Here is a 23031-nt window from a genome sequence, read left to right as displayed (position 1 = left end):
AAACACCCTTTGGGACCCCCCTTTTTTCTCAGCCCCCGCTACGCAAATCATCCTGAGACTTTCAGAATAGGAGCAGACCAGAGCTGTCCAAAAGTTTTGAAAATTTCGCAAAGATTCGTCAATCGGCGCCAAAGTTACTGGGAATAGAATGTTGCGGATTTCCAATGGAAAATAGGTCCTAACTATAACTACCTACTGGCGACCGCCAGTAGGTAATAGACACATATATATATATATATGTATATATATATATATATTTTATATATATATATATATATAAAAATATTACCTACTGGCGGTCGCCAGTAGGTAGTTATAGTTAGGACCCTGTTTCCATAGGAAAACCGCAACATTCTATTTTGAATAACTTTGGCGCCGGTCGACGAATCCTCGCGAAATTTTCAAAACTAATGGGGCGCTACGCTCCGCTCCTACCCTGAAAGTCTCGGGGGGATTCGTCAAGCGGGGGCTGAGAAAAAAGGGGGGTCCCAAAACGCTTTTTCCCCATGCATTTTTCCATAGGACCTTTAGACACAGCTACAGCCCGAACGGCTGAACAGAGTTACTTGAAATTTGGCAGAGAGGTAGTCTACAGGTCAAGGAAGTGCCTTTTGTAGGTCTGGTGTAAATCTGTTCAGTAGTTCCTGAGAAAATAGCATTTAAATCAATATATATATCTGTGGCAGCTTACCGTGCGCTTACCGTGCGCTTACGGTAAGCTTACCGTACGCGTACGGTGCCGTGCGCGAGCGCGATTCTGATTGGCTGTTAGATCTTAGTAAACATTCGAATCGGTCGAAACCAGGAAGTGTCGACCGCCATTTTCTCTCTCGCACTCTGAGGGGGGGAGGAAAAACAAAGTTGGATAACATGGAAAGGGGGCATGCTAGACAGCTCCTAACCACCTATCCATGGTTACGGTGTCCCAAAAGAACCCCCAAGGCCAAAAATTCTTTTTTTTTTTTTTTTGAAAAAACGCCGATTGCGCGTACGGTAAAAAAAAAAAAAAAAAAAAATTATCTACATTTTCCACACCCCGTGTGCAAAAGGTGCCCGAAGGGCACATTTTGTGCATGCCATATTTTTTTTTTCATCATTTAATAGATAACCTTTCACAACGAAGCGCATAATATGTCCTCCGTGTGTGGACGATGCGCGAAGCGCATCGTGCGTACATGGCCCACGGCATGGCCCACGGCACTAACTGCGTAAAGTGGGCGCGCGGTGCGCGAAGCGCACCGCGTGCTCACTGTGCGCGCACGGTGCGCGAAGCGCACCGTGCGCGCACGCAACGAACTGCGTGAAGTGGGCGCGCACGCCACGAACGGCGTAAAGTAACTTAGCATTTAAAAAAACGTACAAATTCACTGAAAAAACCATAGGTTTCACACACGTTATAGTTAGCTGGACATTTCACTCGTAAAAAACCATTGAAATTCCTCCGTTATAGTTAGTGTAGGCAACTATAACTCACGCGACCGCAATCCTCTGCTGATGACATATGTGTCTTTATGAAAAAAAAATATTTCCAATATATGTATAGCTAAAATTTAATGGAAGAAGACATGGGCAAATAAGTGTCTAAATATAGTATTAGCATCAGCAGAGGATTGCGGTCGCGTGAGTTATAGTTGCCTGCACTAACTATAACGGGGGAATTTCAATGGTTTTTTACGAGTGAAATGTCCAGCTAACTATAACATGTGTGAAACCTATGGTTTTTTCAGTGAATATATATATATATATATATATGTATATTCACAGAAAAAAACATAGGTTTCAGGGGTGTTATAGTTAGCTGGCCATTTCACTCTTACAAAACCATAGGAATTCCTCTGTTATAGTTAGTTCTGCTAACTATAACTTGTGCGCCTGCAATGCACTGCTGATGATGTCACATATTGCATCATTCATGACATGGTCAGTGACATCACTGATGACATCTCAAATGACATCACTGATGACATCACTGATGACATCATCCAGTGAATGTGGTTTAGTTTGAAATTTAAGTATGTATTATATATATATACCAATCTGTATTGAAGATTGAGTGGATATATAACTGTGTGGATGGAGGATTTTGTAGCTGTCTGACTGTCTGCTTAAGTGAGTAATTAAAAGTGTCTCACTTAATACATGGATTAGTAACTAAACTATGTGAATGTGCGCATCACTGTCTCTGTTGTTGTATAACATGCTGCATTAGTGGTCACTAACTACATAAGTGTGTATATTAGTTATTGATTAGTTCGGTGAGTATTTGTATGGGACACTGAGTTTGTGTGTGGTTGGATGGGGTGTGTGTAACTCTATCCATAGATGTGTGAATGGTTGATTGACTAGGTGTATAGTTTTAAGAGTGCATGTGGAAACAGTTGTTTGGGTGACTGAGTGTATTTATTTATGTGTTGGTGAGTGAATATATGTTTTAGTTGTACATCTTCAACAAAGTAAAAAAATAAAAGGCATTGTATGTGAGAGTTGGTGTATATAAATAAGTATGTGTAACAGTCAGTGATTGTGAGAGTAACTATATGAATGATTGTATAATTGTAATGGTGATTTCTTAACATATTAACTATGAGTTACTATGTGTTTGAATAAATGAGGTGTTGTTGGATAATTGTGTAAGTGAGTAAATGTAAGTGTGATTAATTTTTTTCATGAGTGAGTAGGATGACTGCATAACCGACTAAGATGACTGCTGATGTGTCAATGTGTATATATGTGTATAAGTGCATTTGATAGTGTTCTATTAATTAGTGACTGCATGTATAAATGATTCTGTTGTTGAATGGGTAGTTGTGTGGGTAGACTTAGGAACCAGTGAGTGGGTATGTAGTAACTGGTATTGGTGTGTCAATGGTTTGAAATATGGTACTCTGTGTATGATGAGGTGTATCAGATTGTCACGTATATGATGTCATCAGTGATGTCATCTGTGATGTCATTTGAGATGTCATCAGTGATGTCATCAGTGATGTCACTGATCATGTCATGAATGACGCAATAGGTGACATCATCAGCAGTGCATTGCGGACGTGCGAGTTATAGTTAGCAGAACTAACTATAACTGAGAAATTTCTATGGTTTTGTAAGAGTGAATGGCCAGCTAACTATAACACCCCTGAAACCTATGTTTTTTTTTGTGAATAAATATATATATATATATATATATATATATATATATATATATATATATATATATATATATATATATATATATATATTATCTACTGGCGGTCGCCAGTAGATAGTTATAGTTAGGACCGCGTTTCCATAGGAAATCCACAACATTCTATTTGGAATAACTTTGGCGCCGGTTGACAAATCCTCGCGAAATTTTCAAAATAGGTGGGGCGCTCCGCTCCGCTCCTACCCTGAAAGTCTCGGGGGGATTCGTCAAGCGGGGCTGAGAAGAAAGGGGGGTCCCAAAACACATTTTCCCCATGCAATTTTCCATAGGGACCTTTAGTCCAAGGTACAGCCCGAACGGCTGAACAGAATTACTTGAAATTTGGCAGAGAGGTAGTCCTCAGCTCAGGGTTGTGCCTTTTGAATATATGGAGTCAATCTGTTCAGTAGTTCCTGAGAAAATTGCAGTTAAAAGCACATACATATCTATAGCCGCGCACCGTGCGCGCACCGTGCGAGCACCCTAACGTGCGCGAGCGTAATTCTGATTGGTGGTTACATGTTAGTCAACGTTCAAATCGGTCGAAATCAGGAAGTGTCGGCTGCCATTTTGTTTGTTTTCAGTGCAAGAGTGAAAAAGGAAGGTGGCGAACGTGAAAAGGGGGCAGGGTAGAGAGTTTCTGACCCCCTAGCCTTTGTCAGGGGGTCCCTGAAGGACCCCGAAGGCAGAAAAAAACATTTTAATTTTTTTTTTTTTTAAATCGCGGGGGTGCGTGCACCGTGCGCGCACGGCAAAAAACCCCAAAAACAAAAACAAAAATTTTTTTTTAATTTTTTTAATACGTAGTTTATTGTAAAATAAATATATCAAAAAAATAAGAATACATACATAACTTAGCATTTAAAAAACCGTACAAATTCACTGAAAAAACCATAGGTTTCACACACGTTATAGTTAGGAATTAGCATTTAAAAAACCTTGCAAATTCACTCAAAAAACCATGGGTTTCACACATGTTATAGTTAGGTGGATATTTCGCTCGTAAAAAACCAATGAAATTCCCCCGTTATAGTTAGTTGAGATAGCTATAACTCGCGCGACCGCCACTCTATCACAAGGATGATGTCATCAGTGATGTAATGAGTGATGCCACTGACCATGTCATGAGTGATGTAATATGTGACGTCATGAGCAGAGGATTGCGGGCGCGCGAGTTATAGTTATCTCAACTAACTATAACGGGGGAATTTCATTGGTTTTTTACGAGTGAAATATCCACCTAAGTATAACATGTGTGAAACCTATGGTTTTTTAAGTGAATATATATATATATATATATATATATATATATATATATATACATCAAACTTAGTCTCTCAGACTAAGAAAGAGCGCACTCACTCGTAGATTTCATGAAAACGGCTTTATTTTTCTTGCCAGTTTTGGCAAGAAAAATAAAGCCGTTTTCATGAAATCTACGAGTGAGTGCGCTCTTTCTTAGTCTGAGAGACTGAGAGACTAATTTAGATGTATAGATATCGGCTGTATCCTGCCGAAGAGATACGCACCGCGCTATACTATGAGCGCCAACGTCGAAAGAGGATCCAATTTGGGCTTTGAATATTTATATATATATATATATCCAAAAGACTTGCGAACTCCCGCAACCTCCAAGCGGCGATGAAGGAGAGACGGACCCAACGGTATATGGCAAGATGTTATTTATTTGACCTTTTTCCTCACAAAACAATGTGTGTGTGTGTATAAATATATATGTATACTTATAATATATATTCACTGAAAAAACCAAAGGTTACATGGACTTCGATTTAATTTTAAACTTTAAAAATCACTGAAAAAATAACTGGGATATGGGTTGTTCGAATTTTGTGTTAGAGAATGTGGAAAAATTGGTACCTTTTTCATTTTTTGTGGGAGTCTAAATATATACAGGAATACTGGAAGGGAGTGGCAAAAATCACGGGGATTACAATTCCAGTTGACTCATGCTGGAAGCTTCTATGTGTAACAGGGGAAGAGAAATGGCTGTAATACACAACCATTTGGCAAAAAGTGTCTGTGATGGTGACAAAACGAAATATAGCCCAAAAATGGGGGGCAAGACAGATACCAGAAGTGAGAATCTGGAAATCTGACATGGATTGGTGCCCCAGGGAGGTAAAAATAATTTACAAAGCCAGAGGCTGTCCACACAAATGGGATATAATCTGGGGACAACGGCAGAAATACCGTAGGTATTAGGTAGAGTAAGGGGATGGGGGGCACTATTCCAGATTAGACTAGGACACTCTGAGAGTTCCCTAGGGACTCAAAGATAGGGTTGTGATTGTGGGTATGCTGTTGATAACAATGATATGCTATGTACAAATAATTTGGATATTGTGACTGTGTGTTATTCTAAGCTTGTTTAATAAAAATATTTTTGGGGAAAAAAATCACTGAAAAAACAAAGGTTTACAGGGACATTATATTTAGGTTCAAATTTTACACACACAAAGCCATAGAAATTCAGCAGTTATAGTTATCTCAAGTAACTAAAACTCGCGCCCTTAGGTAACTATAACTCGAGCCCCCCACCATGCACAGTTTTCTCATCAATAATTTCATTGAAAATGTTTCAGTGATATCAAGGCTGTCATAGAAGATGTCATGAGTTTTGTAATATGCGGGGCAATTAGCAGTGCATAGCGAGGGCATGAGTGATAGTTACCTTAGGGCATGAGTTATAGTTACTTGAGATAAATATAACTGCTGAATTTTGATGGTTTTGTATGTATAAAATCTGAACCTAAATATAACGTCCCTATAACCCTTGTTTTTTTCAGTAAAATCCTAAGGTTTTTTTTACATTTTATTTCCTAACTATAACGTCCCTGTAACCTTTGGTTTTTTAGTGAATTTCTATGGCTTTTTCATGCTATTTCCTATCTAGAATGTCCCTGCAATTTGGGTTTGTGAGGGTGCGTGTGAGTGATAGTGGAAGTGTGTGGTGGGTGTGTGAGTATGTGTGTGGCTAGTTGTGTGGGTCTGTGAATGGGTGTGGGAGTCACTGTGTGGATGTGTGAGTAGATATGTGAGTGGCTGTGTGGATGTGTGAGTGGTTTTGAGGGTCTCTGAGTGGGTGTTTGAGTGGCTATATGGGTGTGTGAGTGTGTGTGTGCGTGTGTTTTTGTGCGTGTGTGAGTGGGTGTGTGAAAGCTGTGTGGGTATGTGAGTGGTTGTGTGGGTGTGTGAAAGTGTGAGTGTGTGAGTAGTTGTGTGGATGTGTAAGTGAGTATATGTTTTTTAATTGGGTTCTGGATCCTCCCGAATCACCCAAATCTGGCAGGATGCGGGGAGGGTCCACAGATCCATACATAGTAAAAAAAAGGTTTTTGTACAATTTCTGGCCCATGAAGGGTCCCTCACAGAACCCTCCATTAGTCCTATGGGGTCAGGCTATTCTGACCCCTTCTATCACTTTTTAACTTTATTTTCCCCGCTGGGAACCGAATCCCAATGAACAAAATGGGGGCTGCAACTTCCCTCTCAGGTTGCGGCCAACCAATCTCAGCATTGCTGTTGGCGTGTGGATTCGCGAATCCAAGGCGGATCCACGGAGGATCCGAGTCCTTGGATATATAAATTTGGATTTCAGTTAATATCTCGAAAATTACTGAATGGAATTACGCCAAATAACAAAAAAGGTTTGTTCCATGCCAAGAGCTACCTTTCTGTCAATTTGGTGTTATTCCATCTAGAGGTTCGGGCTGTAGTCCTGTCTAGAATCTCTATGGAAATTAACATTGGAAAAACACTATTTTCAACCACCCCCCCCCCCCCTTTTCTTGGCACCCGCTTGACGGATCGCCCTGACACACCTGGACACTATTTTGGGAAAATTTGGTGAAGATTTGTTAAACGGCACCAAAGATATAAGTCCAAAAAAAAATTCCTATAGACAAATGGTCCTAACTATAACTAGCTTGACCTCAAGTAATACATAACTCAAGACATGTTAAAGTACATCATTGATAGCATCGCTCATGACATCAGTCACAGCTTCTGATGAGACCCTACATCCAATCCGCACCAGAACTTAGAATCAGTGCCTAGAATCCGGCCGGGCCATGCAGCTAACCCCTCCGCAAGCATCAAACCTGCACTGCACACTATCTGCAGCCCTATGTAGGACTTGTTTAAAATGGGGCTTAGCCTGTGGCCAGTGTCTGCACACACCCCTCTGCAAGCAGCCAGCCCCAACCATACAGAGACTTCAGACATTCACAGTGGAGGTTGTCTTTAAAGTTTGGTGTCACAGAAGAACGTGCATCCAACATAAAATAGGGGTTAGGAGGTGAGCTTACCCTAGGCTAGGAGGTTGGCTGCAGGGCTTCATTTGTGACCAGGCCCTGCTCCCACCCCTCCCTGACTTCCTAATACCCTACTTGCTCATCCTTCAGCCCTTCATTCACTCACCAACGTAGCTAGTGACATGCTACATAATAGGGTGCCCACCCTGGGTGCAGGGTGCCCCCAGGGTGTGCTTCGATGCCAGATTTACTGCAGAGCTAGGTTTTTGTGAACTGTGAAGAAAGTGCAAGATATACCATGACACAATTTTAAAACTACTTGCACTTTCTGTTTCCATGCCCGCACACCTGCGAGCAGGGAAACACCGATTGCTCCTGCCCAGTGGGAACATGCAGAAATAGTTGCACCTGTTGGGTAGGAGCAACGCCGTCTATCGCAGCATGGGGGGGTGCTGCTGTGGTCGTGGGAGCCCTGGGCCTCCTCCAGCCCCCAACTTACTTCTTGGTGGGTGCCCTGGGTGGGCACCCGGGTACACACCTATAATTAGGACAGGCCCTGGGGGATGGAGTCCCCGGGGCCAAAATAGGCTGGTGGAGGGGGGCACACGCCCCCTCCCTTTTATTAAGATGGGGGAGCAGTATTAAGGTTTGGTATGGGGGCATGCTGCTCCCTCCCCTTTTTTAAGTAGTATGGCCCCGGGGGATGGGGTCCTCGTCTCCTATTAAGGCATGGGGACCCGAAGAGGCTTGAGAAGACGGGCCGCATAAATGGGTTGGATACTCGCTTCCCCGCTATGCACAGAGTTGTTATCAATTATGCCATTTTCAATGATGCAGTAATGTTATCAATGATGTCATAAAACATGTCATGAGTGCTTTGATATGTGAAGTATTTAGGGCACATGTTATTGTTACTTGAGATAACTAAAGCTGGGGAATTTTTATTGATTTTGATCTTTTAAAATTGTATATTTAAATGACATTTTCATCTAATATAACACCTTTAACCTCTGGTTTTTCTCACTGAATTTATACGTTTCTTTTTTTGATTTTAAGGTAAAGTAGGATATTATTACATTTCCTAATAATAACACCACTTTAACCTTTTAACGTTTTTTCAGTGAATTTCATTGGTTCTTTTTTAACAGAAAGTAAGATGTCCATCACCATGCGTGACATGGGGTTGTGCACCCAGCCGCCTGCCGCACACAGTCTTTGCCCGTACGTGACGTGAAGGGTTGAGCTCAGATCATGGCCTTCAGTCGGGCTCTGTGACCAACCCCCACCTCCCCCGTGGGTGCCCACCCCTGCTGCGCAAACCCTCCATGGCACACAGCTATGTCATGTAACAATATAAAGAGTGTTATTTCAAGTAAGGTTTTTGTCAGAGTGACAGAATACCAAAATATAAAAAGTGGTGGGCCTATTGGCTTTATTAAGGGGTCAACACATCAGCATCAGGACCCCTGTAATTATGTGATTCTGGAGCAGCTGCATTTTTTGCATAATTATAGATTGCTGCATTTGCCACATAATCCATCATCTGGCGCATAATCTGCAGATTTTAATGGGAAAAAAAATGCTAGGTCAAACGGATTAAAAGCTACTAAAACGTTGCAACATGTGTTTATGTGCAGTGGAAGGCCCTTGGCAAAGGTTAACTGGTCATCTTTCAGTTGCTTATTTCTGTTTTTCGTTGTTAAACTGGTACTAACGAGGTGAAATCCTTGCCCAGACAGAATTATCATGTGTAGAAATTACAAAATAATTAAGTAATACTATTAAAAATAGTGCTGCACTATGCCACACAATTTGCCTTTTCTTGCCTTTTCTTGCCGCATAATGTAGTCAATCCTGCCACATAATTTGGTGGTCCCCTGCTGCATTGTCTTGAGCAACATATATAAAGCAGACCTACTGGCTTTGTTAAAAAGTCACCAATAACTATAATCAAATGTATTTCATAAATGTACCCATTGCACTGTTCAATAATAGTGATTGTCACAAAATATTTTCTTTTCTTTTTTTTAAACATAAAAAATGTGTTTGAGTCTTCTTATTTTTTAACACTTTGCAGGCTACAAAGTGAAGCCATAGACCCAACCACAAGGCGTCTATGCACTCCAGAAGAGCATATAGCTCCAGTTTGGAGTGCTTTTAAGAAATTATAAGCTCCTCTGGGGTCATGGATTCAATGACCAAGGAGACTTACTGTGTGTATTTTTTGTAATGTTGCTTCGGGGAAGATATGCTCATGATTAGGTATGGGTGTGGACCCAGTAATTCTATATAGCTATTTGCCCTTCTTTTCTACCACTATTTTTCTCTAGGGAGAAAGTGGTCAGTTTAGGGAGAAAGTGGTCAGTACAGAGCAGACCCATAATTTCTTTTTCTATACCATCTCATTTCTGTCTGTACTCATCTCTTTTCCGTTTATGTATAAAGACATGGACTTTTGCATGCTAGGTAGGGGGAATATGGTGCTTCAGTTAAGCCCATAACATTTTTCTCTCTTTGTTTCAAGCTTCAGGCCATTACAGAAGACTCATTAACATCCTATTGTAAAAGTCACATATATTATCTGTCCACCTATTTCCAGAAATTATGGATAAGTACCCAATCATGTTGAATGTGGTCACAAAGTAGATTACTCTCTTTATATTAGCAGTATGGATTACTTTCTGGTCTTTATACACAATGCAGGAGAAATGTTGCCCTTATCCAAATGGTAATATTCTCTCGGGTACACTGGACCAATTACACGCTAGAGGTCCGAGGAGGGCAATAACAGAAGTAATGGCAAAAATGTGCCCATGTCCTGCCTGCCTTACCCTGTTCCACTGCCTTATTTTGAGGGCAACTGAAAGTGACTCAACGACTCGTGATTTGATCAGTCTGTCAATGAGAGGATCACGTGCATTATCCATAATAGTACTGGACGAGCCACCGATTTAGGCTTGATTGTCCATCACCTTTTTCAGCTCTGTCTCCTCCATACAAGCTAGTGATGACATTCTAAGATGAAACTCTCAGCATATCATGCATACTCTTCATGTCCATATTCGCAATGTATCTACACTTTAGAGGAACATAACCAGTGCCCTAATTTTGGAGCAGCAATTGCATTGCGCCACACAAGCATCTAAAAATTGTTAGCCCTGAGCTGTCACAGACCATGCATAAACATCTGCTGCCAAGAGAATAATGTTTAAATATGTTGGCCTTATGGAGGAATGTCGTCAGGGGCAATGTTTAGCCGCCTAAGATGACGGACAGCACCTAACTGAGCTCTGGGTTGGCAGACAGGGGAATACAAATGATTCCTGAAAACCCAGGCGTGTTCCCTCACCATCTGCACAGGATTGTGCTCGCAACAGGGAGGTGCCGACTAAAACCCTGTGGTCTCAAGGAGCGCGATCTGACACTCGTCCTGAGCCCAGGGCCGCAAGCATGGGCATATTGCCTGTGTGGCCTGTGACCATATTTGGGACAACGCAATGGAGGGGATGTGGCGGAGGCTCCTGTGACACCCGAAGGGGGGACCTTGTCAAGCCCAGCCAATCCTACCGGAAGTCACTTGGGACCTTTGTGCAGATGCCAACATACAAGTAAGTCTTTATTCTTTCATCCAGGTTAGTGCAGCCAGTATTGTTTATCTCTACATTTACTTTACCCTTAGCGGCACCCTCTTGCCCAGATTGTAATTTTTATTAAATAATAAAAGCCTTATTGGAAACCTAATTCTAACCCCCTGTAGGTTTTTAAGTTCAATCCAAACCCTGTATTTCATTTATGTTATGGTTGATTTTTCCTTCAGGTGCATTAGTTGTTTGCATAGCTTGTAAAAGCACTGCTATGTACATTCTACTTGAACTTAATATCTTCAAACCACAAAAAGAGGGGCAAAAAGATTTGAAAGACCAATGGGAACAGACTCCCAAAGAAATAATCTTATACACACCACAATATAACTGGGACAGAACATTTGGAATCCACTTTTTTAAGTTCAGCCGATGGTTAATGTACTGACAGGTGGAAAAGTTTTCATTTTAAAGACGAAAACCCTGACCCACCATAAGGTGTCATGCTTCATCATAGGGTTCCTCCTCACACCATATGCAAAGTTTTGGCAAGGGCTACAACGCCTAGAAGTAGGAGAAGCTCTTCTGATGTTTTAAATGCTGCGTGCTCACCCTAAAGCAGTTTTGCGCAACCATCACATTGTAGAAATGTAAAATTGCACTGATTCATTAATTATGCAACATCTTAACAAAGATAACATTGCTTCAGTGTAAGTTATTTATACAAATACCTTCACAACACACACCCAGCTAAATGTATACAGATAAAATGTAAACAAAACCGTGCCTAGAACTGCTTCCAAAATGTTCTGCAGGAATTCATGATTGTAAATGAACGCAGGGCACCAACAGAGGTAGTGTTTGCTAGTTCACTCGCCAGTAGTAACGAGGTTTGCAGGGGGCACATTTCATCTAGCAGCATTGGGCAGACCATGCATTGGGGTATCTGTCCATTAGCAGCTTGTGTAATGCTAAAATACCAGCAAGGCCTGTCAATGTGAGGTCCGGTGTTAAAGTCCGTTGCTGTCCTCCACGATGGCCCTTGGCTGGTGATGGGATCAAAGGGGTTAATTGGCTAATTAGGCACTCCAGCTTGCATAAAACCAGAAAGGGATCAGCATGGTGGCCGTGATGATAAAATAAAAGGCCAGCTGAAACATGAAATGCCCACGTACTGAAAATAAAAGGCACAGATTTCTGGGCTTTCCACAAGCAAGCTCAAAACAAACAAAAGAATAGTTCCAAAACAGGCCCTATGATGGTAACTAGTGAAGTGAGATTGTACATAGTTCCTGCTTTCAGAGAGGGATAAACACTACAAGAGGCATGACAAATGCATGCCACAAACAAATAGGAAGAAAGAATTCAAGAGTGACAATGCAATCAGCAAATAGTAAGCCTGTGGGCGGGATTTAAGTCCATAAACTGAATACAGCATGTCTCGAAGAGAATGCCCAGGCTCGACCTAAAAAGACATAACTGTTCAAAAGGTGGGCCTCTGCTATGCTTCTAGCCTACAAGAATGTGTCCACTCGATGCCGATGGCAGCAGGAAGAGGACATATGCACTACTCTCTTGTCTCTTCGGCTGCCTCATGTAAAATACTGCTACTGGTGCTGGGCACGAATGGAAGAGAGTAAGGGACAGATGGAAAATTGACAATCACTTAATGGCTTCAAAAGGAAGCCATGTAGTGATCGGCCATATCCTCAACCTCCCATCCACGCACTGCCTCTAGTGTGCGGGGAATAGAGGAATCCTACTTGTGTCTCCTTCTCCAGAGCCAATCCAGACGCTGCTCCCTTGGTGTTTATGTTAGTAAACAGCATGAGAGCAGCGCCAGGATTGGCTCGGTCAGGCAAACCCAGCACTCCTCATGAGACCAGGGGGCTCTGGCTGTGACCCCCGGGCTCACTAACATTGCACAGGTAGGGAGAGGACTCCAGAGTGCAGGTCGGGCTGGACACCAAACAGCACCCCATCAACCTAAAATGCTTATTTCAATTAAAGACCGCTTCACTGCTCAAGCCCCTCTCTCACACTCACAGAAGGCCTCTCGACTATGCGGGAAAAATGAGCGCAGAGGCGGAACATGCAAAAAAAAAAAAAAAAAAACTTAAATATAATAAATATTACGGGGGCAGCAAATATGGGGGGCAATGCCCCTTTGTCCCTATAGAGCAGCCGCCCCTGTACTATTTCTCATTATTGTCTGTTTACTTCCTTTTGCATGGGAACTCTTCCATTTTCTCAAGCTCTCTGCCCTGCCAATTGCTCACTCGGTTTAGGCTACATTACTTCTTCTCTTTCCTGTGTTTCTGAACATGTCTGCACCTTACTTGGAACCACTTATACTTCGTTCATTCTCCTGCTTTGTCTTTTTTTGTTTTTTGTTTCGTACAATTTCCTTAGAATGTGTCTGTTTCTTGCTTATTTTTGTATTTCTTTTTGTTTGGATTTTCTCCATTTTCTCTTGATTGTGTTTCTCTCTGTGTATGTTCTGGTGGCCAGCAGTGGGAGTGGTTATGGTGGCCACATGGTTGCTGGATACAAGTGTGCAGTGAACCACTCGCTTTAGCAGCTGCAGGTGGCAAGAGAGTTTCTTTTGGGCCATTGCTGTCCTGTCAAATTAACTGATTTAATTGCTATATATGGTCTCCTTGACTGTGATCAGAGACTCTGATGGAAACACCCTTGCAGATAACAGAAGCTCATAACCTGATACAAAATAGTATGAGAGGGATGTTGGCCTCTCAATTCCAAAGAAGTTATACACTCTGAACAGTAAAGAAAGTGTAGAAATAATTTTTAAAAATGGGAAAACAAGTAGTGAGAGGAGAAAATGAAGAGATTGTGGCAGTGGAAGAGAAGGAAGAATAAAAAGAGAAAAGATGGATAAAAGTAAGAACTATAAGAACTAAACAATGGTAGAGAAAAAGAAGCAACAAAATAATGAAAAAGGGAAGAAATATGAGAGAGAGAGAAGACAAAAGCAGACATAAACCAAATAGGGAACTTTCAGGTTAATTGTTTTGCTCACACTCTAAAATATCATTCAGAGAATAGATCTAATTCAAGGGGTATTATATTGTTCTGTCTCTCTTGCATAGAGGAGACAAGGCACTATGCAAGTGTGAGCCCATCTACATTGACTACTGCACAGTATTGCATGGTGTAGGCCTATGGTGCTCCCCAGACCTGTTGGTGAGAGTAGCAATTTGAACAACCATCCCAAAAGATTAGAGCAATGATTCTTCAAGTTCACAACATGGGACTATTATATTTACCCCACAGGGTTCTTGGTCACTATTTTTTTATTCTTTCAGTTTAAAATAAAGCAAACGTCATCCAATCCATGTGCACTTGCATGTGTTTGCTTTAGTGGTGTCGTATTGACTTTGGTGTTTGTTCCATTAGTGACTAGTTTACTATAACTCTCTATATTGTAAGGTAACATTAGCATATAGTCCACTGTGCATTTGAGGGATCTGGTCAACCACCTAAAGGAATAATAGCACTAACTTGTCGTTGTGAACCCTAGAAGTCACTAAATGAACCTGAGCTCAGCCCACTAGTAGCTACAGCACACAGCAGAGAGACTTAACTTAGGACAATGTGTAAAGTATTTATAAGTAATAAAGTCAAACTACCAAACAATGAAAACTCCAAACTGAATTAGAGTCAATTTAATTAACAAATGGCACCAAAATGAAAAAAGTTTAGTAAGGGGAACCAGATATATACATTTTTCAGGATTTAAGTGAAAATAGCACCAAAAAGCACTGAATACAAATGATAGTCTATGGATGCAAAATATCAGGACCTAGGTATGATTTCAGGCCAACTGTAATGGAGTGCAGGTCAGATACACCGAGCAGGTTCGTCATTGTCAAAGATTTTTCCTTGTGACTTAGTCTTTTTTAATGGAGCTCAAAATCCACCAGCATGGCAGGCCTAGGGCTGTAGTCAAGGAAGTCACACTACAATTTTGTACATTTGTCACTAGGTCCTGCCAATACTATGGTGGTCTTGGAAGTCCAAAAACTTTCTAAGTCTCAACTTTTTAGGGCTTCTGGAACCACTTCTCTGGTCATTTCTAAGGCTCCCAGGGCCTCAGGGACAGCACATATTGGCCAGGACTCACTCTTGCAGCGGCCACCTCCAATTGATACTGATCAACTGGTGACTTTCAGAAATAGGCTCTTATTTGTTTTGTTGTCCATGTGGCCACATAGATTGTCAGCCAACTGACACTTGCAGTCCACTTCTTTGTCCTGGGTAAAAGAGGCAGCAGGTCCAGTTCTTCGGAGCTAAACTCAGGTTGCAGCAAGCAAGGTACAATCCTCTTTTGATCTTCTGCAAGTCTAGAAAGTTTTCTGAGGAGGGTACATTGGAGTGCCACATTTATGGTTTTCACTAGCCATTGGATGGAAGTGACTCCTGGCCCCTCCTTAAGCAATTGAGTAAACTAGTAGTCACACACGGGATTACCGACCTGTGGGAGGGTGAAGAGGAGGCTTTAAAGTGCAATGCAATGGCTATGTCTGCAAGCGTCAAGGAAAAAAAGATTCTTTAGATTATTGAGACCCTCCTGTGACTCCCCAAAGAGTGCTCAAGTTATAGCTATCTTTCTGTCCACACAACAATATTATCTAAAATTTAAGCAGTGCAGCAAAAGCTGATTAAGGACCCGCCTTCTGGTTTTTCATCAGACATGTCAAACTTTCAAAGCCAATAACGAGTTTCTCAGTGTTTCGCTTCAAGAAAAGCAAGTTTAAATAGAAGCACAGCAGTGAAAGTCATACAGAAATCAACATTTAGCTCTAGTGATAACCGAAGCTAATGAACCCATATGGGAGGGCCATTTTCCAAATATTTAATTCCACTTGAAACCTGATAAAGATTTATCTTTCTCTTGCGGATACCCTGGCCGATGGTTACATAGAGTCATAGGTACAACATTGTCTTATGCAGAGCCCTCTCTGGTACAATAGTTGATACTGTTTTCAAGAAGGTGAAGTTCTTTTGGCTGCTAGATTTCTCCCTGATTTCCTGATATTGTTCTGAATACTACGGTCTAGAGTAACAATTCTCTGCCTGAGGGGTGAATAGTTATTACCAAACATTAGCAATGAGAATGTCATTGTGTTTTCTTTCCCTCTTCTCTGTGATGATAATCTTTACCTCTCTGTCTGATCTCCTAGGAGCCTTCCTGATGGCGATCAGGCTGCGTGGTATGGACCCGGATGAAACCCTCACACTGACCCGGGAGATGGTGTCATCTGGGAAGGTCATGGAGTGGCCTGAAGCTTGGCATGGTCTGGTTGTTGACAAACACTCTACGGGTGGTGTGGGAGATAAGGTTAGCCTTGCCCTCACTCCTGCTTTGGCGGTCTGCGGTTGTAAGGTATGTTAATGATTTATAAGATCTCATTAAAGGGTATGTACCCCACCTAAACATCGCACTGAATCTCTTGGAATCAACACATGCTACAATTGTTCATGAACTTACATTGATACAACTGTTGTCATATCACAGATGTGTTTAGATTACACAGAGCCTATTTCTTGATTTAGCTGTTACGAACTACAGCCAATCTGCCTCACATGTTACCTTGCTTAAACAAGAAGAAGAGCAACTCTTATGTCCATGTGAACATGGGTATCAAGTGATCCTTGGAACAAGTATTCACATGAAACACACTTTCAGAAACCAAGTTATAGTTGCACAGACCTTTCAGTGTAGAATCAATCTTTATATCAACATTCTAAATTTAATGAGCAATGATATCTAATAAAGGATTGGAGAATATAGTGAAGCACAGCGAGTATTTATATATAACTGCGATTCAGTCGAACTGAGTTTTATTTGTAAAAGTGTATGTATTTTCAAACAAATCTTTAAAAAAACAATTTGTGAGTGATAAGGAATTTCTTTAAAAAAAGTAATGAAAAAGAATGTATAGACCCCAGGTGTAAGGAAAAACCAAAACCAAAACAAAAGAAAACACAGTGAAGGAGAATGTGAACATCAACGGTATACTGGTTGCTTTATATTAAATGACAGCAGTTTATATTCAGTACAATCAAGGACACAGGGAATTAATCATTGCATCACAGTTATAGTGAACAGTCTGTCTTTTTATGTGTGTCAACCGGGTTTCGACCCTTAAAGGAATATAGGTGTCTAATCAGGATTGAAATGACCTGGGGTTGGCTGGTTATGTAGGGAGACAGATCCTCAATGGGAACCCACGCAGGAGTTGCAAACAACTATGAGGCCAGGTTAGAAAAGGCAGCTCCTAGTGTGGACTGGTGAGGGGCAAAATGACCCTTATTTGTTCCGTGATAAGTTGAAGAGCAGCTGTTGTGGGCTCTCATCAATGTAGCAATGTCCTTACAGGGCCAATTTGTGCTCCTACTTGAGCCGCTCTCTCGGTAGATTGGAGAATGGGTTAACTAGGGGCAAATATAGACCCAGTCTTATAACTTAATGTGACTTTCGTACAGCTCATTCAAGGTGCTCTTTATGTTTATTATAAGAGAAAGTGGTTGCGGCCCTGTGTTTCTTCACTCCAGAGGGACATAACAGAGAATTAACACTGGGGAGAGTTTTCTGTACCTGTTAAGCAAGGTGAGGAAACAATACTCTGTGAAACTTTACATCATGAAGTCTCTGGAGCAAGTTTTTCAGGACACCAGGGCAATCTGGGAATGGACTAAAAATGCTATAGAGAGCCCTTTACATCTATTGAATCTAAAGCCAAACACCAAGTACCTTTAGCACTTGATCCGCGTGGGCTGTGTGATATAATGGCCCAAAGTGTACTCTAGAAGGTGGTGTGATAAGAGACTCAGAGCGCAATCAAGCAAATAATAACAGTCAAAATCTAAAATTTAGCCAATGACTTTACTTGAAAGGACAAGTACTTTAACAATGGCATCACTGGAGGAGGAGCCTAGCGCGCAACCAAGATGGCCGCGTAGGTGCGAGGCTCCCGAGGACCTCCGCGACCTCCTGAATTAATCCTGGCGATATCCTGTCCTTGTTGAGGGGACTGTGTTGGGGAACCGGAGCTGAGGCGCCACCCGTTTTTTGGGCTCGAATCGGACCCCGGACTCCGGTGGGAGCATCGATCGAAGGTTGTGGCCTTCTCCTCGCCGGCCCCCCGGATTGGAGTAGTGGGGCGATCCGGGGACAAAGTGAATAACAGCGGCGAACGGGGCTGGGCGACTGGCGAGCCCCGCACTTTCACTTTCGCTTTTGCGCCCTCCTAGCTCTCAAGCGGGGTCGGACTGCGGAGCGGGGTGTGGTGGTGTGGCTTTGTCCAGGAGCCTGGCTGACCCGCCGGCGGTGGGTTGACCCGCGGCTCGGTGGTCGCCCCTGCCCCCCCCCTGGCACCCGTGACTGGGTATAGCGGCCCGTTTGGGGTGCCTGGTACGACGGTGGAGGAGCCAGCATGTCCACCAAACAAGATGGCGACCGGGCGAAGGTGAAGACGACCCGCCGTGGCACGGCGCACCAGGCCAACAGTATGGACCGCTACACGCTCCAGAAGGGTTCTCCGGAGACATCGCGTACATCCCCGGTGGGCCCGACGGAGGCATCCGCTCATCCGGTGGATCTGACCCTCCGGGACGTCATGGGCGCCATCGCAGAGATGAAGGCCTCGGTGGACCAGCGTTTCGACACCTTAGCGCAAAAAATAGACTCGGTCCTGGTGGATGTGAGCCTTGTGAGGGCAGATTTGTCCAAAACAAACGACCGAGTCGACTCCCTGGCCCACACCACGACGAGCCTCACGACAGATGTGGTGGCCCTCCAGAAGGAGGTGCGCCGGCTTGGCCAGGCGAGCGCCCTGATGGACCGGCGACTGGAGGACTCCGAGGGTCGGGCCCGGAGGAATAATGTCCGTATTGTGGGGGTGCCGGAGGGACGAGAGGCGGAGGCGGCGGATCTTTTCGTGGAAGAGTTGATCCTGACCCATCTCCAGCCCCGGGGGCTGAGTAAGCTTTTTGCGGTGGAACGTGCTCACCGGGTCCCCGGGGGCAGACCTAAGACTGGTGCCCCGCCGCGGCCTCTCATTGCCCGGATTTTTAATTTCCGGGACAGAGATGCTATCCTCCAGACCTCCAGACAACAGGGACCGGTCAAGCTTGACAACATGGAGGTACATTTCTACCCAGACTTTACCCCGGCGGTCCAGAAGCAGCGGCAGAGCTTTCTTGGTGTTAAACGTCGCCTGAGGGACCTGAACCTCAAGTACTCAATGCTCTTTCCAGCTAAGCTGAGGGTAGAGGTGGATGGTCGCACGCACTTCTTTGACCGGCCCGAGGCGGCTGGGGACTGGCTGGACACTCTGCCTGGAGATCGGGGCCGGGGGGGCGGGGGGGGCGCGGCTGGCGAGGAGGGCCCGCCGGAGCAGAATTGAGGGGTGACTGCTTAGGCCTTGCTCTGGACGTTGTTCCTTCACCATTTATTGATTGCGTATTTTTCCCTCCTATGGAGGTCGTGCGGGGTCTGTTGGGGGCTTCCCTCCTCCTCTGGGGGACTAGTTAGTATTTTAGCTATGGGGCGACAGGCACACTGCACTTTGGGGGGGCTGTCTGGGCTCATGCAGGGGTGCAGGGAGGGGGGAGTTTTGTTGGGACCGGGGGGTGGGGGGGGTGTGTTGTTTGTTAGCACCGCAGGGCAAACCCGCTACTATGTTGTTGTTTTTAGGATGCTCGATGGGGGACGACCGATTGTTTCGCCGTATGATGGGGGGTAGGGATCTGGCTGTGTTGTCATGGAATGTTAATGGCCTGGGGGATAGGATTAAGCGTGGTGTGGTCCTGCAGTACTTAAAACGTATTTCACCAGATGTTGTCTTCCTGCAGGAGACGCACCTTATAGGTAACTCCTTTCATGCAATGAACCGGCGGGGATATCGTTTGGCGGCCCACTCTGGCTTCACCTCGGGCTCGCGGGGGGTGGGTATTATGATCAAGAACTCGCTCCCGTTGGAGATTGATGAGGTGCGCCATGATGAGAGGGGACGCTACACGGTTCTTGTGGGAAGAATGGAGGGTAGAGTGTTTATCTTTATATCAGTGTACGTCCCGCCTGGGTTACAAGCCACCACATTTGCGGACCTGGGGCGCCTCCTTCTGGACCTTCCGAGTGGCCTGCTGGTGGTTGGAGGGGATTTTAATGCGGTAGCCTCTGGGTCTATGGATCGCCATCCCCCTAGGGACCTCCCCCGGGCACAGGCGTGGCTGCCCGGCCTTCTGGAAACGCTTGGCCTGGTGGATTGCTGGCGATTAAAGCATCCTGCATTGCGACAGTACACCTTTCACTCGGGTGCCCATGGTAGCCTCTCGCGGCTCGATTACATCCTTGTCCCAGCGGCCCACGCAGGGAGGGTGGGGGAGGTGCGCCATCTGGCGCGGGGTATCTCAGACCACTCCCCATTGTTGTTGCACCTCGACGTCTTCCCGAGGGGGGATGGCAGGGTGGCCCCAATCAATGCATGGTATTTGCGCGACCCCACCATTCGTGCCGATTTGATCAAATCCCTACAGCGATATTTCGATGAGAATGTGGGGTCGGTCTCTTCGGCCATCTCCCTGTGGGAGGCTTTCAAAGTAGTCCTTAGAGGGGAGGCCCTCTCCTTTATCTCCCATGCCCGGCGGCGCGAGCGGGAGGAGGTGACCCGGGTAGAGGCTGAGATTGCAGAACTTGAGGGTGCCCTGGGAAGCGGGGTAACAGACGACAAGTTGCATGTTCTACACCTAAAACAGGCGGCCTATCGGGCCCTCGTCACGGAGGCGGCCAGGGGCCTCAGTAGAGAGCAGCAGGGGCGATTGTATGATGTGGGTGATAAGGCTGGCAAATTGATTGCGTGGTTGGATAAGAGGGAGAGAGCGAGCCGTGTGGTGCCTTTGATTGAGAGTGTTGATGGTGCGTGTGTCACTGAGCCGGAAGCCATTGTCTCCTGCTTCGCGGATTATTTCCGCGAAGTCTACTCCCCGGTTTCCCCCTGCTCTGAGGCAGACTCCCATGCCCTGCTTCGGGACATCGCACTGCCCTCCCTAACGGTGGAGGACAGGGATTCGCTGGACGCCCCTCCCACCTCGGACGAAATTGCCTTGGCTATTCGCTCGGTTGCATCCGGCAAGGCCATGGGCCCCAATGGTATTCCCATCGAGCTCTACAAGCTACGCCCGGATGTGTTGGCGCCCCACCTGCGCGCGATGTTCCTGGCGGCCCACTCGCGGGGTTCCCTCCCGCCGGACCAGCGTCTAGCCACAATTGTGGTGATCCACAAGGAGGGGAGGCCCCGTGAACGGGTCACATCCTATAGGCCGATTTCGCTTTTGAACGCGGAGCCCAAAATCCTCGCCAAGGTGTTGGCCAACAGGTTGGTTGGCGTGGTAGGTGATTTGGTCCACCAAGACCAATCTGGCTTTATACCGCACCGCAACACGGCGCTCAATCTGCGGCGCTTGCACGGGGTGCTCGCGCGTGTCCCATTTGTGCGGGAGCCGGCCATCTTGGCGTCCTTGGACGCCACCATGGCGTTCGATACGCTTGAATGGCCATACATCTGGGCGATGCTGGCAAAATTCGGGTTTGGCCCGGGCTTCATTAGCTGGGTCAAATTGCTATATTCGGGCCCATTGGCGCAGGTGGTAGTGAATGGGCGCGTCTCGGCCCCATTCGCGCTGGGGAGGGGTACGCGACAGGGCTGCCCCCTGTCGCCTCTCCTGTTTGCTCTGGCCCTGGAGCCCCTGGCGGAGTGGCTGAGGTGGCACCCTTCTATCCGTGGTCTCCGCTGGACCCCCGAGCATGAGGACCGTGTGTCCCTCTATGCTGACGATATCCTTCTGTATCTCGCCTCCCCGCGTAAATCACTGATTGTCCTGGTTGATGTTTTGCGTTCATTCGGTCGCAACTCAGGCCTGGTCATCAACTGGGCGAAATCCTGTGTCTATGTGCTTTCCGGGGAGGCTCCGGCCTTACCACGGGACTGTCCGATCCAGATTGCCTCCCAAGGTTTTCGGTACCTGGGTATTTATATCACTCTTGACCCGGAGGCCCGCTATGAGCGGAATTTGTTACCCCCCCTTCGGCGTTTGCGGGAGGACGTGGTGCGCTGGCGGCGTCTGCCGCTCTCGCCGCTCGGCCGAGCGGCCTTGTTTAAAATGATGTCCCTGCCACGCTTCCTCTACGCCCTCCAGAATACTATGGACTTGGTCCCGGCACGCTATTTTCGTGAGGTGGAGGGCCTCCAGCGGCGCCTGTTCTGGGACGGGAGGCCGCGCATTGCTCTGGCTAAATTGACGCTCCCGTGGTACGATGGGGGGGTCGCCCTCCCTGACATTAAACGGTATTACTGGGCCTCCCAACTAGCTGCAATTAATCATGGCCTTTACGGGCCCGCCTTGAATCCGGCATTTGAGATGGATAAGATGCTCCTGCCCGGTGGCGATTACAATCGAGCGCTCTACGCGGGCGCGCCCGACTCCCGTTTGACGGGACCGACGCGTGTCATGGTGCGTGTCTGGCACGCGGCTAATGCAGCTATGGGGTGGAAGGACCGTTTGACCCAGGCGTCACCGCTGTATGCGTCTGAGAGGTTGGGCTCCCTGTGGACGTCGAAGGGCTTCGAGAAGTGGGACACGATCGGAATCAGCACGGTGGGAGATCTCTGGACGAGGGGGGGATTCAAAACTTTTGAGACGCTGCAGGCGGAGTTCCAGCTGCAGGGCAGTGAGTACTTTCGGTACCTACAGGTCCGGCACGTGCTGGGCTCCGTCTTCCCGGATGTCGCATCCATTCCGGAGTCTTCCCCCCTGGAGGACAGAGTCTTAGATGGCCATGTCCCGGACAGCACGATCTCCCTCATATACAAAAAATTGATCAACGATAGATCGTGCCTGCTGACCAATCTCCGCGAGGCTTGGGTTGCCGACGGGCTGGAGCTGGACGATGAGGATTGGATTTCCGCGGTGG

The 23031-nt window shown here is 45.5% G+C and overlaps 1 protein-coding gene across 2 annotated transcripts in view; it reads left to right on the top strand.

Moving 5' to 3' along the window:
- Positions 1-23031, top strand: part of TYMP (thymidine phosphorylase) — a 231107-nt gene that overhangs the window by 134817 nt on the left and 73259 nt on the right. For both annotated transcript variants that reach the window (XM_085653764.1, XM_085653763.1), the window contains one exon: positions 16238-16440. In XM_085653764.1, the coding sequence (XP_085509890.1) occupies positions 16238-16440 (203 nt within the window). The remainder of the gene's footprint in view (positions 1-16237; positions 16441-23031) is intronic.

This window comes from Triturus cristatus, chromosome 4_1 (assembly GCF_964204655.1).
Source record: "Triturus cristatus chromosome 4_1, aTriCri1.1, whole genome shotgun sequence".
Taxonomy (NCBI): Eukaryota; Metazoa; Chordata; class Amphibia; order Caudata; family Salamandridae; genus Triturus; species Triturus cristatus.
This window is presented reverse-complemented; position numbering and strand designations above follow the sequence as displayed.